This window comes from Arachis hypogaea, chromosome 12 (genome assembly GCF_003086295.3).
Source record: "Arachis hypogaea cultivar Tifrunner chromosome 12, arahy.Tifrunner.gnm2.J5K5, whole genome shotgun sequence".
Taxonomy (NCBI): Eukaryota; Viridiplantae; Streptophyta; class Magnoliopsida; order Fabales; family Fabaceae; genus Arachis; species Arachis hypogaea.
This window is the reverse complement of record NC_092047.1, coordinates 5192008-5206000: the sequence shown is the minus strand read 5'-3', so window position 1 is coordinate 5206000 and position 13993 is coordinate 5192008. Positions and strand designations below refer to the sequence as shown.

Here is a 13993-nt window from a genome sequence, read left to right as displayed (position 1 = left end):
GAACCAATATTCAAATTTTTGGACTACAAATTATACCATACTTTTTACAAAGTAACATGTAACTTTTTTTTTTTTTTACCAAAGATATGAGATTCGAATCCGTAACCTCTTAATTGAGTATGGAGAGACTATGCCATTTGAGTTATTACTCATTGGCAACATGTAACTTACTTTGTGTTATTTTTTAATTTGTTATTAAGTTAACTATGGTTAAATTATTTTATAATTAAATTAGTTTTTAGAATAGGTAATTATGTAAAGTATTAAAAATTGAAACATGGTTTTTTTTCCAAATTATTTACAGAAGATGTATCCTAACCCTCTGTAATAGCTTTCGGCTTTTCGCTCCTCCCTCATTCCTTCATCCTCGTCGCGCCTCCCAAGCAGCACCGCCTTGTTGACTGTAATCAAATTATAAGCCAACTGTATAACTAAAAAAGCTGACGAGAGAGAAAACCAACCTGTCCAAGCACGGCGAAGCAGATTCGAGAGAAGAGAGAAAACCAACCTGTCCAAGCACGGGGAAGCATATTCATGGCCTGTCCAAGCACAGCGAAGCAGACTCATGACTAGGGGTGACAGCAGCGACGGACGAGGACGCAACGACGAGAGACGCACCGGAGAAAGGAGACGTGACGACGCAAAGCAGGAGCCACAGACGCAACGGAACTGGCGAGACGAATCAGAGGAGCCGACGATCGTGACTTCTGGACTCTGGAGTTCGGCCACCGTTCGAGACTTCAGGAGAGACTGAGTGAGATTGAGAGAGAACGAGGAAGGAGAATTTAGGATTAGGGCCACCGTTAATGTAATTTGAAAAATTTAAAAAATCAGTTTCTAATCTTTTAATAAATTATACATTTATCCCTTTTAAAAATTTAATTACAATATAATCTAACTATGGTTAAGATAATAACTTAAATTAAAAACAAATATCCAATTAAGATGTGACACATTATAAAAGATAATTTACATGTTATTTTAATAAGTAGAGTTTGATAGAATTATTTAACCATTTTCAAAATTACAGGGTCAGTCTAAGATTCAGTCACTTTGGCTGCAAAAGTGTAAAACAACAGTCCTAATGTCCTATATCTGCCAAACTTTTTGTACACTGCCCATAAATCACATTTTTCTGAAAAGAATCTTTTTTTACCAGTATGAAATAAGTAATATTTATCTTTTTACATTAATGTCTCATTTGATATTGAGACATCATATAAATACAAAGACACAGAGAAATAAAAGTGTGTAAACACAAATTTTTGTACTTGTATTATGTCTTCTTTTAATCAAATATACCACAAAATCGACTAAATAGATCAAATAACATCAATGTGTTCTACTGATATCATGTTTACAATAACACTTTACATATAAATATTCTTTGACCATCTCATTTATGATCTTCTATTACCTTCTGTCATTTGTTTATTTTCTATCTGATTCATTCTTCTAACCACATGGACCAAACACAATATTCAAATATAACCTAAAGAAACTGTAATTTGACAACTTAATTTGATTGGTCTTAAAATCCATTTACATTCACCACACTTCTAATGAATCAACTTTTCCAAGAAAATTCACAATAATCATATGAACAATATCAGGATCAAATGACTTAACCCAAGAAGAATCAAATCAGTCATCATAATAATTTTCTAGGTTTGTTTGGCTTCCTCTAACTACTATCTTGAACTTCTCAAGTACACATTTTCCTTCTTTGTACTTCTGTGATTCTTCATAAGCCTTAATGTATTTCCAACCAAGTTCTTCACCACAATCTGAGCAATAAACATCAGCAACTGTGTGAAGACCAGTGATGAGTTGTCTATCTTCTTTGGGTCCCAAACTAATGTTCATTGCATGAGAGAAAAGAAAAGCTCTACCACTGCTTGCCTGTTACAACATAACCCCTTGAAATTCCAAGGTCAAAAATGGAACTTTATATCATCTTCATAACCCCTTTTATCTATTTAAGCAAGGCTATTAATATTATGCTACAGACTCTTATTGCAAAACAAACTATATATGAAACTATCACTACAGCAATACTGGTTTAGAGTTCAGACAAGTTTGAATGAAATTTATAACCATAATTCAAAAAGAAAAAAGATTATTTGAGTTTGAATTTTTAGCATAAAGATGTAGAAAAAGGTTCACCTGGAAATCTTTGGAAACAATATCATCATGGAAAGCAACAAGGTTCTGGCACTTGAAGCAGCAATAAGCCTTTGATCCCATAAAATCAGCCATTGATGCTGAAATTTTCTTAGCAGTAGTACCAACTTTGCTCCTACTAATATATATATATATATATATATATAAGTATAATAATAAAGTTTGGTCAAACACTCAAATCATAAATTTTTTACCAACCTCAAGCTACCAACCAATTTCTCTATGTCAGAAGAGTACTTTGTGGTTAATCATAAATGAATATGATTTTATCAAATATGTATCAACCAATATATTCAAGATTATGTATTGAATGATGCTGAAGAAAGGTACTAAATTAATTTTTATGGCATGCATCAATCAATGAGAAATAACTTTGAATGAAGAAAAGAACATGAAGTTGATTGAGTGAAGAAGATTCCAAGAAGTTGTATAAGAATATTAAAGGGTTTGATTAAGACATTATTAATTAGAATAGAACTAGAGTGATTTGGTAAGAAAATGATGCAATTATTTAAAAGTTTTATTTTTTATTGTGTTGCTTGAAGAGTTTGGTCTTCCTTTTAGAGCAACACAGAGGATATATAACAAACACATAACAACAAAATGTAATAAAACTAAAACTAAATACAAAGGAAAAGTTGCCATAAAATTGTGACATGATTAAATATTTTTTTTTTCCATCCTGTTATGATCATCTTTTTCTTAATTCAAAATGAAAGGTGTTACCTTTTTTGCTTTGGTTTTTGTAGTGAATGGTTGTTGGTTTGTGCATTAGTGCATTATTACTACTGATAGGTATCTCTCTATATGTCTATAAAATTATTGTGGCTACAATTTTTTTTTTTAACTTGTATCATTAAAATTTTAGGCTTATCAAACAATCCATAAGATATATTTTCTAAAAAGTAAAATATCAAAACAAAATCATGCCATATCAAATTCTCAATAATACTAGAATTCTTTAAATAAAAAGATGATGAGTATCTAAAGTTCAGATGCTAGCATTATTCACATGATCACAATAAGTACATAAAAAAATCGCAATTTTATATTTTCCTTCCTCTCACTTTTGAAGATCAATCTGAATCAAGAGAATGCAAATCTCAAGTCTCAGTCACCACCTATCATTCCTTCACTTCAGTTTACATAATTGTTCCAAGAGTTACCTGAAACTGGGTTGCTTTTGGGCCTAGACGTAGGTGCAGACTCCCTTTGAGGGCAGCATCCGACTTGTATTGGTGCCGCCGTCTAAGTTCCTCGTGAGGAAGTGGGGGTGGTACCTGTAAAAGATTCTAATACTTAAGTTAATTAGTGTATTTATTAGTTCCACCTTTAGTGGTGAATTATTGTTTCCTTTTTTCTAAGAAAGTTGTTGAGATTTTCTTTTTAAATTAGTGGGAAGAGTTAGTTACTCATTCAAATAAGTAAAACTGTGCTAATAAAAGAGGCCACCTTTATTAATTGGGCTTTTATCCTTTTTAGATCTGACTTTATATTTTGGGTCAAGGTATGAACAATAATACTAAAATTTTGAAATTATTAAATTAAGGCACATACGTTGTCATTCTAATTGTACATAATACTAATTAGAAACTGATAATGTAACTTGAAAGCATAAATAATAGATTTGAGATTAATGATACTTGTGCCTCTACTAAAAAGAAAAGGGCATCCAGTATACAAATTTAATTTCACAAACTATACAATGAAACAGAATCTTTTCAACAAGGGTTAATTAATAATCAAAAAGCTTGTATATGTGTATCAAAATCAATGAGCAGAAACATTCTTTTTTTCCATCCATCTCTGTCTGGCTGCTTCCAATGCCTCTAACTTCATTCTACAGAGTTCATCAATCCAAGATTGATACAGTGCCTCAATTTCTTGAAGCTCAAACTTCAGTTCAAAATCCATGTCATTAGTTGAAGAAACAGAAGAAAAGCTACATGGCAAACTCAAAAGATTAGACCTTTCCAAAATTGGCCCTAAGTTCTCCTTTGATGAGAATTCATTTATCACCTCGCCATCTCCACAACCACAATCCCCCGCGTGCAATTTGCAATCCTCGAAATCCGTATCATGAAACTCGCTTACGGAGGGACTCGTGCTTCGGAATTTAAAGTTTTCTTCGGCATTGGAACAAAGAACATTGTCACTTTTCATAGGAGTATCATCTACAACAAACAATGAAGTTAAGGATCCTTGAGAATGTTGATATTCTGAGTCGCATAGACTTGCAGAAGAACTACGATTGTCCTCGTAATAAGGATCATCGGCTTCCCCTGAAAAGTTGTCCTTCTCATTTGAGACAGAACCTTCTCTCGATGTATTGTGTTCGGAGAAGTTATCTCGACCAGCAACCGGCTCGGAGGGAACATCGTTTGGGACAGAACTCCATGGACCTGCCATTGTTTGGCCATCTACATTTGTTGACCCACTGTATTGAATTGATTCGCCAGGTGAGCAACGAGCAGATGAAGGCTTCCACCAAGGTAGAAGCTTAAATACCAAGTAATCGATAAGGTCAGCTATGAAGGCTACATCATGATCTGCAAGCTCCAAATGTTCGACCATCTCTGATGCCACCGCGAGAGCAGTATCTGTATCAAGGTAGAAGAGAAAATGTATATTCCTTACTCCACCTGGATGTAACACAACAAGAGACTTGTTAGCATCAATTTACAATTATTTACTATTTGTAGTTAGATTAAAGTATTCCTCTGGATTGGAGAGAACTAGAGAAGTACATGGTAGACAGGTAAATAAGAGAGCCAAGGAAAAGAGGGTGATACTCACCATTAGTATCAGCAATTCGCAAGGTCAATGATATCGAGTTATCATCATTTTTGGCTCCTGTCAACCTAAACTCGTTGTTCTTATTTGTCCTCTTAACTTCGAAAACAGGACTATGCACACCGCCTTTGTTGCTTCCGGCATCACTGCTTGCATAATTCTGCCTGCCCTCATTATCTATGTCCATGGATAGGCGAGACCTGCTACGACCTAGCCTAGGACCATTCTCAACTTGCAGGAACGGATCTTTAAGAAGCTCCTCTGCTGACAATCTCTCAGATGCCGGAACAAGACATTTCTCAATAAATTGCCTAATTTCGTGGTCGCTCACCTTATTAAGCGAAGCAGGTTTGATGCCCTGAAATGGAGTACATCACAAGGTAGCATAGATATGAGTACAAGTGTACAAACATTGATATCGGAGATACAGTTGTATGCTTTTTGAGCTTCCTTAACATTCATAACCACTTGTTTTTATGCACAACATTTAGAAATTAAATTGAAAAAGAAAAGTGAGTAATTGTGGAAGTTCCTATAGTACACTTGTTTTTATGAGCATGTTACAATTACAAATAAGGATATGCCACTGATTGCTATGCTTACCGAGGTAACTTTCTTAAAGATTTGAGCCGGGTTTTTACATTCAACGTATGGATACTCAAGAGTAACCATCTCTAGTAAGCACATTCCAAAAGAATATATGTCAACAAGTTCATTGTATTCCTCTTCATATAGTTCTGGAGCCATAAACTCAGGAGTCCCTTTCAAAATCAAAGAACAGAAAAAAAAAAAAAAGAAAAAAAGTTTAATGCTCCATATAGTATCCGGCATAAGAAAAACTATGCATATATTATAAGAAAATTATAGTATGTTACCAATAACACTTTGAGCAGTTGGTTGCTGCATGACAATTGCCAAACCTAGGTCCCCTATCTTGACTTCTCCATGGTTTCCATTAACAAAGATGTTGTCACATTTCAAGTCTCTGTGAATTATAGGTGGTTTGTGACTGTGAAGATACGCTAACCCTTGAAGAATCTGCCTCGCCCAGCCTTTTATGGCTTTCACTTCAACATATTTATGCTTTTGACGGTACCTAAGAGCCAAAGATGTAAAACAATTTCATGCACATGTCATAGCCAAACAAGGTAAGGTGAAAGGCAGACAAAGATCAAGTGGACTTACTGCCTTAAATTTCCAGATGAAAAAAGTTCGGTGATCATGTTAACGGTATGCTGCTTATCATCAACCCAAGAATCATAGAACGTAATGATATTCTCATGGTTCAAAGACTTCAGTATATTGACTTCAGAATACAATTTTGCAAGATCATCTACTGTGTGCAAGAGGCCATCAATCCTAACTTGGTTCCAAGCGACTTCTATTCCTTCGACTTCATCGAAGGCCCTATAACTGGCAAAGAAAAAAAGAAGAGATAAATATACTAAGTAGAATTCTGCAACAATTATCAAATCTTCCTACATATTATTCTAAAGTGAAATTATAAATAGAACTACAAGAGCAAGAAGAACAAAACAATGGAAGATTAGGCATCAGAACCATACACAGTCTTGAAGGCACCCTTCCCCAAGATTTCATTGTACTGAGACAAAAACAAGAAAAAGAAGGTTAGATAAAATAGAGAAAAACAAGCGAAAATTAAGAGTCAGTGAATAGAAGTAAACAAATTCCCAACAGGTCTGAACATGTTAATTATCCCTAAAAGTGCTTTACAAAAAGAAATGTTTCATATCAAGCATTATATGCTTGTTCAGACTTGTATGCCGACATTTCTTTCACAAACATAATGCAAAACAACAAAGTCGAATACCATAAGGGCAAGTTCTCGGGCGAAACTTCATTCTCAAAATGATAACTTCAATCTCAAAGTTCCCTAATTCAAAATAACAAGATGATCCATTTTGCCACAATGATACAAAGGTCAATATATATAATCATCAACACGTTGATTTTTCAGTTTAACTTATGCTACTACCTTGCATTAAATAATTTAGAGCAGAAAACATAAGTAATGAAATATTAACCACATTTTATCAGATAGGCAGAAACATAGCTAATCTATTACATTGAGCATTATATTACCAACAAACATTGCATCATAACAAATATTCAATGCTTAACACCTTATAAGAACACAGATTAACTAAACATAACAAAATCCACCAAGCTTGATTAAAATGAACTCAAGATCAGATAACGAAGAACAATGCAGAAAATTATATCAATCAATTGTTACAGACACACCCTAAGGTACCGTCCGGTAGGATCTTTCTCTGTAAAATCCTCCTCAAAATCATGAGGCACCCTTGTGTTGAAAACATTATTCGCAGGAGACAAGGCCAATACACCCCCAGAACTATTCATTTTGGTGATGAAAGATTACCAAAAAAACAAAGGGATTTTAAACCCTACTCTTTTTAATATAATTATTTTGCTTATACTATAGTACTATAGCTTTTTGGATTGGATGATTTGGGGTTTCAATTTCTCCTTGTAGTGGAGAAAGGTTGGAATTGAATTGTGAATGAACCGGCATTCAATGACAAGGCTTGGAGGCAATGAATTTGAACCTAAATCCAAAACCCAACCTTCCATGTCATAGCAAAAATTCATGCTTTGTTTCAAATGAAAACCAACACAATCTCCTCCCCAAAATTCATCCTTTCCACAGACCCAAGTACCAAAACCTCAAAAAGGTTCAAACTTCACTACATGGGGGGAAAATGGGGGAAAATTTTCCATAGGAAAAAAGAAGGGGAAAAATGAGAGAAAAGAGAGAGAACAAATGGGGAATTGATTTAGGATCGCGAAAGTTCAGGCTGAATCAAACAGTTGTATGGTGAATTATGGTACTATTTTTTTTTTTGTTTAAACCAAGATTTGACTTTTTTTTATTCTGATTGAAGCTGGGAACTACTAACCTATGAAAGTTTATAATGTTTCATACAATATCTAAATACTAAATATTTATCCATACCCATATATTGGAAAACAATGAATAACAATATCTAGGCAAAAAAAAAAGCCCTAAGAAGTTAAAAACATATTACACATAAAACAAAACAATTCCGCTGCATATATATTCTTTTATGATAAACACTATTTTGGCACTAATATTTTGTTAACAACCATACAAGAGTTTATCTTATTTTATTAATTAAAATAAATTACAATTTTATTTTTATACGGATGTTAAGAATGTTTGATATTTGAATAGTATTTTTTAAAAAAATTAACTACTAAATAAATAAAATAATACATATATTTATACATAAATATATAATATAATGACTAATTTAATCATTAATTTTTATATATAAATTGATTAAAATCATTAAGAAGCACGTTGGTATTCATTTCACTTTTCACTATAATTATAGCATAGAGATAATCTCTCTGCAACTTTCTGTTGGCGCCAAATTATTGTTGCTTGTATTGTTTGTTATTCTTTTGTTTATATATAAATATATAAACATGAACAAACTCAACACAAAATGGTGTCGTGGTGTAGTTGGTTATCACGTCAGTCTAACACACTGAAGGTCTCCGGTTCGAGTCCGGGCGACGCCAATTAGAACTTTTATTTTTCAAGCGGTCAAGCCATTAGATAATAAGTAAGGTATGTTATGTAAATAATTGATTTTGATAATTATATGTAATAACTATTATTATACTAATATATGTTAATACTTAATATGTTACCAACAAATTTGATGTGTATTTCAGAAAATTGGATAATAGTCATAGTTTCTTAGTCAAATCACAAAATCAACTAAGATAAAATGTATTTAGAAAGCTAAATTCTAAAAATTCTAACCTCTGAATTCAGTTGAAGAAAGAAATATGTAATTTATTGAAATACTCATTCAAAAAATTATTTATCATGTGTATTTAACTATTAATATATCTATTAATTTATTCATTTTATAAATTAAATATGAGTAAATACTAAATTTTAAATTAGACAGAATAGTAAGTATATTGTACTAAAATTAAAAAATAATAGATTTAATTTTAGGAGTTCGCAAAATAAACATTTTATAAATTATATATAATGAATTATATTTTAAAATAAAAATTATGCACAAATCTTTTTCATATCCACATTATATATTATATACATAGTATAAAAATATAAATCATAAAATATATAAAAAAAATTTAAAAACTTTTGTATATTAACATGTTTTTCATATTCTTATCTATTCAATTATATAAAAGAGATTAAGCCTAGTTTGATATTCAAATTATTTTTCTGAAATATTTTTTTATCTTATGTAATTTTAAAATAAACATTTTGTTACTTACACTAATTTTAAATTTATTATTATTACACAATTAGTCCCTACACTTTAAGTGAAATTGTAAGTTGGTCTCTACAGTTTAAAAATTTGTAATTGGGTCCCTGAAGTAAATTAAAATTTGTAATTGAGTCCCCACTAACGTTTAGCATGAATAGAGTTGTTAAATGTTGTTATTTTACCAGAATGCCCTTATCTCTCATAACGTTCTAAAGAGCCAATTTGAAAGAGAAGATAACGATTTCTCATAGCGTTCCTCCAATATATGTGTCCATTTGTTAGGGTTTAAGGTTTTTTTCGAGCTGTGATGGATCCAAACCAACTGTCCGAAGGAAGCTCAACATCCAGGAGTATAAACAAGAGAAGACATCGATACTTCTGTGGGGAAGAGATGGTGGTGCTCTCGTCGTCGTCTATGAACTGCCCGGGTAGGAGATTTGTTGCTTGTCGTAAATTACCAAAGTGTACTTTTTTTGAGTGGATTGATAAAGAGGAAGAGGTGATGGGAAAATGGGAGAAGGACTTACTGCTTTTGTGGAGATCTGCTGACACTCCGAACCTCAAGTACTGTGATGAGTCCAAATAGAAGATTTATATCTTGTCCCAGTAAAAGATGCAAATTTTTTGAATGGATTGATGAAGATGACATGGCTGGAGCTCAATCTCAATGCACCTAATATAGAAATCAAACGGAGGGATGCTCAAAAAATGGTAGAGATTTTGTAAGGTTGGATGAATCTATGAATGCTGCACTACTGAAGGCACAAGAAAGAAAGATAGATATATTAAATATAGAGATAGGACGCATGGAAGCAAACGTAGAAAGATTGCATTCTAATTTTACATTGCTCCAACAACAAATTGGCAGAATGGAGAGTGACATGAAGAAACAGAAATAATTGCAGAAAATGATATTAAGTTGTGTGTTGGTGGTAATATTTGCAGTGTATTGGTTTAACTAAGTTTGATGAGTTAGGAGAAAAAGTGTATTTGCAATGTATTTGAATAGTGTTTAGTGCTGAATGTAATCATCTTTTTTTATCAATGACAAGTGATTCTGAAAAATTATTTGCATTCATTTTGTCCCTTTGCATAAAGCTCTAGTAGACAAAATATAGAGTAAAGTAGTTAGCATTCATATTAAATAATAGTCAAAGTGGTCCCTCCAAAACCGCTAGCCACATGCCTAATATAACAAAAGCAACAAAACAAAACAAGCATCCTAAATAGTGTTCAACAAAAGTGGTTTATAAGCCACTGACAGTACATGGACATAGGATATAATAAAGTTCACAGCCATAACAAAAAAACTAATACTACTAAGTCATAATTACTTAAAAAAAACTAATCTGTTGTGAGGTCTACGGTTTCAATTGGTCCAGCATTTGCCTTCCTCACACCTATCTTAAGTCTTCCACTACGTCTTACACCAAAAAATTTTGTCTTAGGCAGTGGTGGAGCTGTGGACTTTATTGGAGCTGGTGCAGGCAGTGGTGGATCTGCTATAACAGGCAGCGGTGGAGCTGTGAAACTTCTTGGATCTGGTGGAGGCAGTGGTGGAGCTGGTGCAGTCACTGGTGAAGGCAATGGTGGAGCTGGTACAGTCACTGGTGGACAAGATGGTGGAGCAGTTGTAGCTTATGCAGGTGGTGCAACAGTAGCAGGAGTAGTAAATCTAGCTTTTCCAAGTCTGGATCCTCCCCTGCCACGTCCCATTCCCCTCCCTCTTTGGCTAACAGTGGCAGATCTAGTAGTGAAAGTTTCAGCAGGACTAGGAGCAGGGGCACTACCATGAGGAGCAGGTGCAGGAGCACTACCTTGAGGAGTAACAGTTTCAGATCCAGGGTTGTTTCCTGAAAACAAAAACACGCAGACTTAGTGATAGAGTACAAAACTACCAAACAATGAGGAAGCCAAGATATAAATGCAGATACCTGTTATGTCTGGATTGGGACAATGTCTCCTATTGTGTCCATATTGGCCACAGTTGTTGCAGGTAACTGATGTTCCACTCCTCCTCAGTTTTGTTTGTGATCTATCCTCATCGTGCTCTCTAATTCTTACTCTCCTAGGTCTTTCAGGCTTGACCCTAAAAATTGGAGGTCTAATTGTCTCAAGTTCGACCTTTAGCCACATATTCTCACCAATAATTGGATTGAGTGTTGTCCCATAGCATGCCAGATATACTACTGGTGTGTAATAGTTACTGTAGTAATCCTCAGGGTTGTCTCCTTTCATGAAAATTGCAGAACAAGCATGCTGACAAGGCATGCCAGCCAGTCTCCAGAACCTACAACTACATGAACCAGCTAGCAAATCTACAACAAACCTCTCTTGAATCATCCTACTTTAATGTGAAACCTTATATTTTAAATCCCCAACCCACCTAAGTTGTCATTCAATGGACCTTTTACATATGATGTCTAGCCTCTTTCTAGACTTGGACAGTATTTTTTTCATGAACTTAGCTCCCTTTTTCTTCTTCTCAGCAAACCTCCCCATCCAATAACATCTAATCCACTCAAACATGGTCAAAATGGGCTTATCACGAGCTTCCAAAATTTGTCCATTAAAAGCCTTAGATATATTTTTCATTAGCATATCACTCTTGGCATATGGAGTGAAGTGAGATTTAGTCGATACCTTAGGATCCAGGGCTGCCAACTTGTCATAACACTCTTTATTTACCTCTTTCAAACGATCCATCTTTCTATTTCACTCCTCCACATAAGTTGCTTTAGCAGTAGAAAGTATCAAGTCCCTTAAGACTGTACCCCCACCAAAAGCCTTCTTACAGTAGGCATAGAGATGTCGAAGGCAAAACCGATGCTCCATTCCCGGAAGCATTTCATGAAATACTTGAAGCAGCCCCTGCCACGTGATCAATGGTCAGCTGAAGTAAAAATGAAATTCATACTTAATTATAAAAATGAGTTCATAGAAAACTAAAATTAAAATCTTGCCTTTTACTGGTCTGACATAAAGACCCATTTTTTATTGGTGAAGTCTCCAATGTCCTGAAGTAGCAACTCCAAGAACCAGGTCCATGAATCCTTAGTCTCTGCCTCTACTGCTGCAACTGCTAGGGAAAAATAGTTATCATTAGGATCTCTGCCCACAGCAACTAACAATTGTTGTCCATGATCACCCTTCAGATGGCAACCATTGAGTCCAATAATAGGCCTACAAGTAGCCAGAAACCCTTTTCTTCACAGCATCGAGACACATGTACATTCGTACAAACCTTGGTTGGATTGTTGGACAGGGTCTATCCAACTTCAGCTTCAATGTCGATCCTGGGTTTGCTCTCAAGACCTCTGCACAGTAGTCTCTGATCCTCCCATATTGCTGCACTGCCTTCCCATGCACCACTTCCCTTGCCTCTCTTTTTGTCCAGTAAGCCTTCCACACAGATATATTTGCTATGTATTTATCTTGAATTGTTTAAATTACAATCCCTAGCTTCATATCTTCTCCTCAACTTAAGTTATTAGTGATTTTCTTAGCAATCCAATTGCTGGACGCAAGACGGCCACTGTAGTTCTTCCCATAAGTGTGCTTGCTCTTCAATGTCTTCAGCCTAACACAGCCAGATTTTCCTACTTTACTTGCAAATGCCATCTATGGACACTCTCCTCCTAAATCCTTGCATTTGACTCTGCATCTAACTTGATCGTTCTTGACATATCTAATGTCCCTCCCATTCAACAATACATGTTCCTTGATAGCCTCCTTAAACTTAGCAATAGATTTAAACTCAGTCCCCAGCCGAAACTCATAATCAACACTCATGTCAGCTTCATTATATCTATGATACCTCTTTCTTCTTACGGGCTCATCAGAATCTCCATCATAGCTGTCCAATGACTCTGTATCATAACCCGAAGATATATCTCCAACTTCAATTTCTGGTCCATCTTCAATCATCCGTCCTGTGTTATTTTCAACACCAACTCCCACGTCAACATTATTATCAGCTGTTCCTAATGAGCCACTGTTACCTCCGAAGGCATTTGGATGCTGACCTTGTTGGTTTTCTTCTTCAACATTAAAGCCAAAATGATCCTCATGATCACCATCGTCAGCACTGTCATCAAATCTATTATCTTCACTTGAAGACTCTGATTGACTTATCACTTCTACTTCAACTAAATCATTACCACTATACTCACCATCAGAGGGTATATAGTCCTCATCATTTGAGGTTATCTCAACCCCATTTTCTTGTCTACATCCACTAACCGCATACACATGGCAGTGTTTAGTTTCTTGTTCCACTGCATACTTACCCATTCTCATTGCATCTCCATCAAACTTCAACTCCCTAAGACCATACTTCAATGCAACTCCAGGTTCGTTCCACCATATTTTAGCATTGCCTGTGTATCCAACTTCTTTCAGCGCTGCAACAATTTCTTGTAACGACCACTCATCTAACTCAAACTGCAACCCTTCCACTACCATTCCACCAAGGTATTCTTTTCCTCCTTTCCTGCTAACCATCTGACCACCATGGTAGATATAAAGGGTAAACACAGAATCTCCCATCACTACAAAAAAAAAAAACAGATTTATCAGAGAAACCCTAGCAACAGTAGATACTCTAACCTCCACTGGAAAAATAAAAATAAAACACGGAATCAAACCATAATATTCAACTCACAGCTGTGAACTGACTGGGAGTTATGAACTCT

General features: G+C 34.7%; 2 protein-coding genes and 1 non-coding gene across 5 annotated transcripts; 1 reads left to right on the top strand and 2 right to left on the bottom strand.

Moving 5' to 3' along the window:
• Nucleotides 1-1318: 1318 nt before the first annotated feature.
• LOC112726543 (protein yippee-like At4g27745) lies at nucleotides 1319-3368 on the bottom strand. 3 transcript variants are annotated; one of them, XM_072208584.1, is made up of 3 exons: nucleotides 3351-3368; nucleotides 2167-2302; nucleotides 1319-1902 (listed from the first exon to the last, which is right to left on the bottom strand). In XM_072208584.1, the coding sequence occupies exons 2-3, from the start codon at nucleotides 2257-2259 to the stop codon at nucleotides 1645-1647; spliced, it is 351 nt and encodes a 116-aa protein (XP_072064685.1). In that variant the 5' UTR covers nucleotides 2260-2302; nucleotides 3351-3368; the 3' UTR covers nucleotides 1319-1644. The 3 variants fall into 3 exon arrangements, with proteins under 3 accessions (XP_072064685.1, XP_072064684.1, XP_025631753.1); XM_072208583.1 differs by lacking the exon at nucleotides 3351-3368 and adding an exon at nucleotides 2383-2492; XM_025775968.3 differs by lacking the exon at nucleotides 3351-3368 and having other exon boundaries at nucleotides 2167-2399.
• A 418-nt stretch (nucleotides 3369-3786) lies between these two features.
• LOC112726537 (probable serine/threonine-protein kinase WNK6) lies at nucleotides 3787-8050 on the bottom strand. Its single transcript, XM_025775956.3, has 7 exons — nucleotides 7243-8050; nucleotides 6543-6580; nucleotides 6163-6390; nucleotides 5853-6073; nucleotides 5581-5738; nucleotides 4981-5335; nucleotides 3787-4826 (listed from the first exon to the last, which is right to left on the bottom strand). Exons 1-7 carry the CDS (start codon nucleotides 7360-7362, stop codon nucleotides 3955-3957), a joined length of 1992 nt encoding a protein of 663 aa, XP_025631741.1. The 5' UTR covers nucleotides 7363-8050; the 3' UTR covers nucleotides 3787-3954.
• Nucleotides 8051-8494: 444 nt separating this feature from the next.
• TRNAV-AAC (transfer RNA valine (anticodon AAC)) lies at nucleotides 8495-8568 on the top strand. Its single transcript has one exon. It is a non-coding gene; the product is annotated as a tRNA-Val (tRNA).
• Nucleotides 8569-13993: the final 5425 nt, after the last annotated feature.

Coding starts and splice junctions, on each gene's coding strand:
- LOC112726543 (XM_072208584.1), bottom strand. CDS start 2,259: ATGGCTGATTTTATGGGATCAAAGGCTTATTGCTGCTTCAAGTGCCAG. Junction 1,903..2,166: donor TTGTTTCCAAAGATTTCCAG/GTGAACCTTTTT, acceptor ATGTTGTAACAG/GCAAGCAGTGGTAGAGCTTT.
- LOC112726537 (XM_025775956.3), bottom strand. CDS start 7,362: ATGAATAGTTCTGGGGGTGTATTGGCCTTGTCTCCTGCGAATAATGTT. Junction 6,581..7,242: donor CTACCGGACGGTACCTTAGG/GTGTGTCTGTAA, acceptor TTTTTGTCTCAG/TACAATGAAATCTTGGGGAA. Junction 4,827..4,980: donor GCGAATTGCTGATACTAATG/GTGAGTATCACC, acceptor TGTTACATCCAG/GTGGAGTAAGGAATATACAT.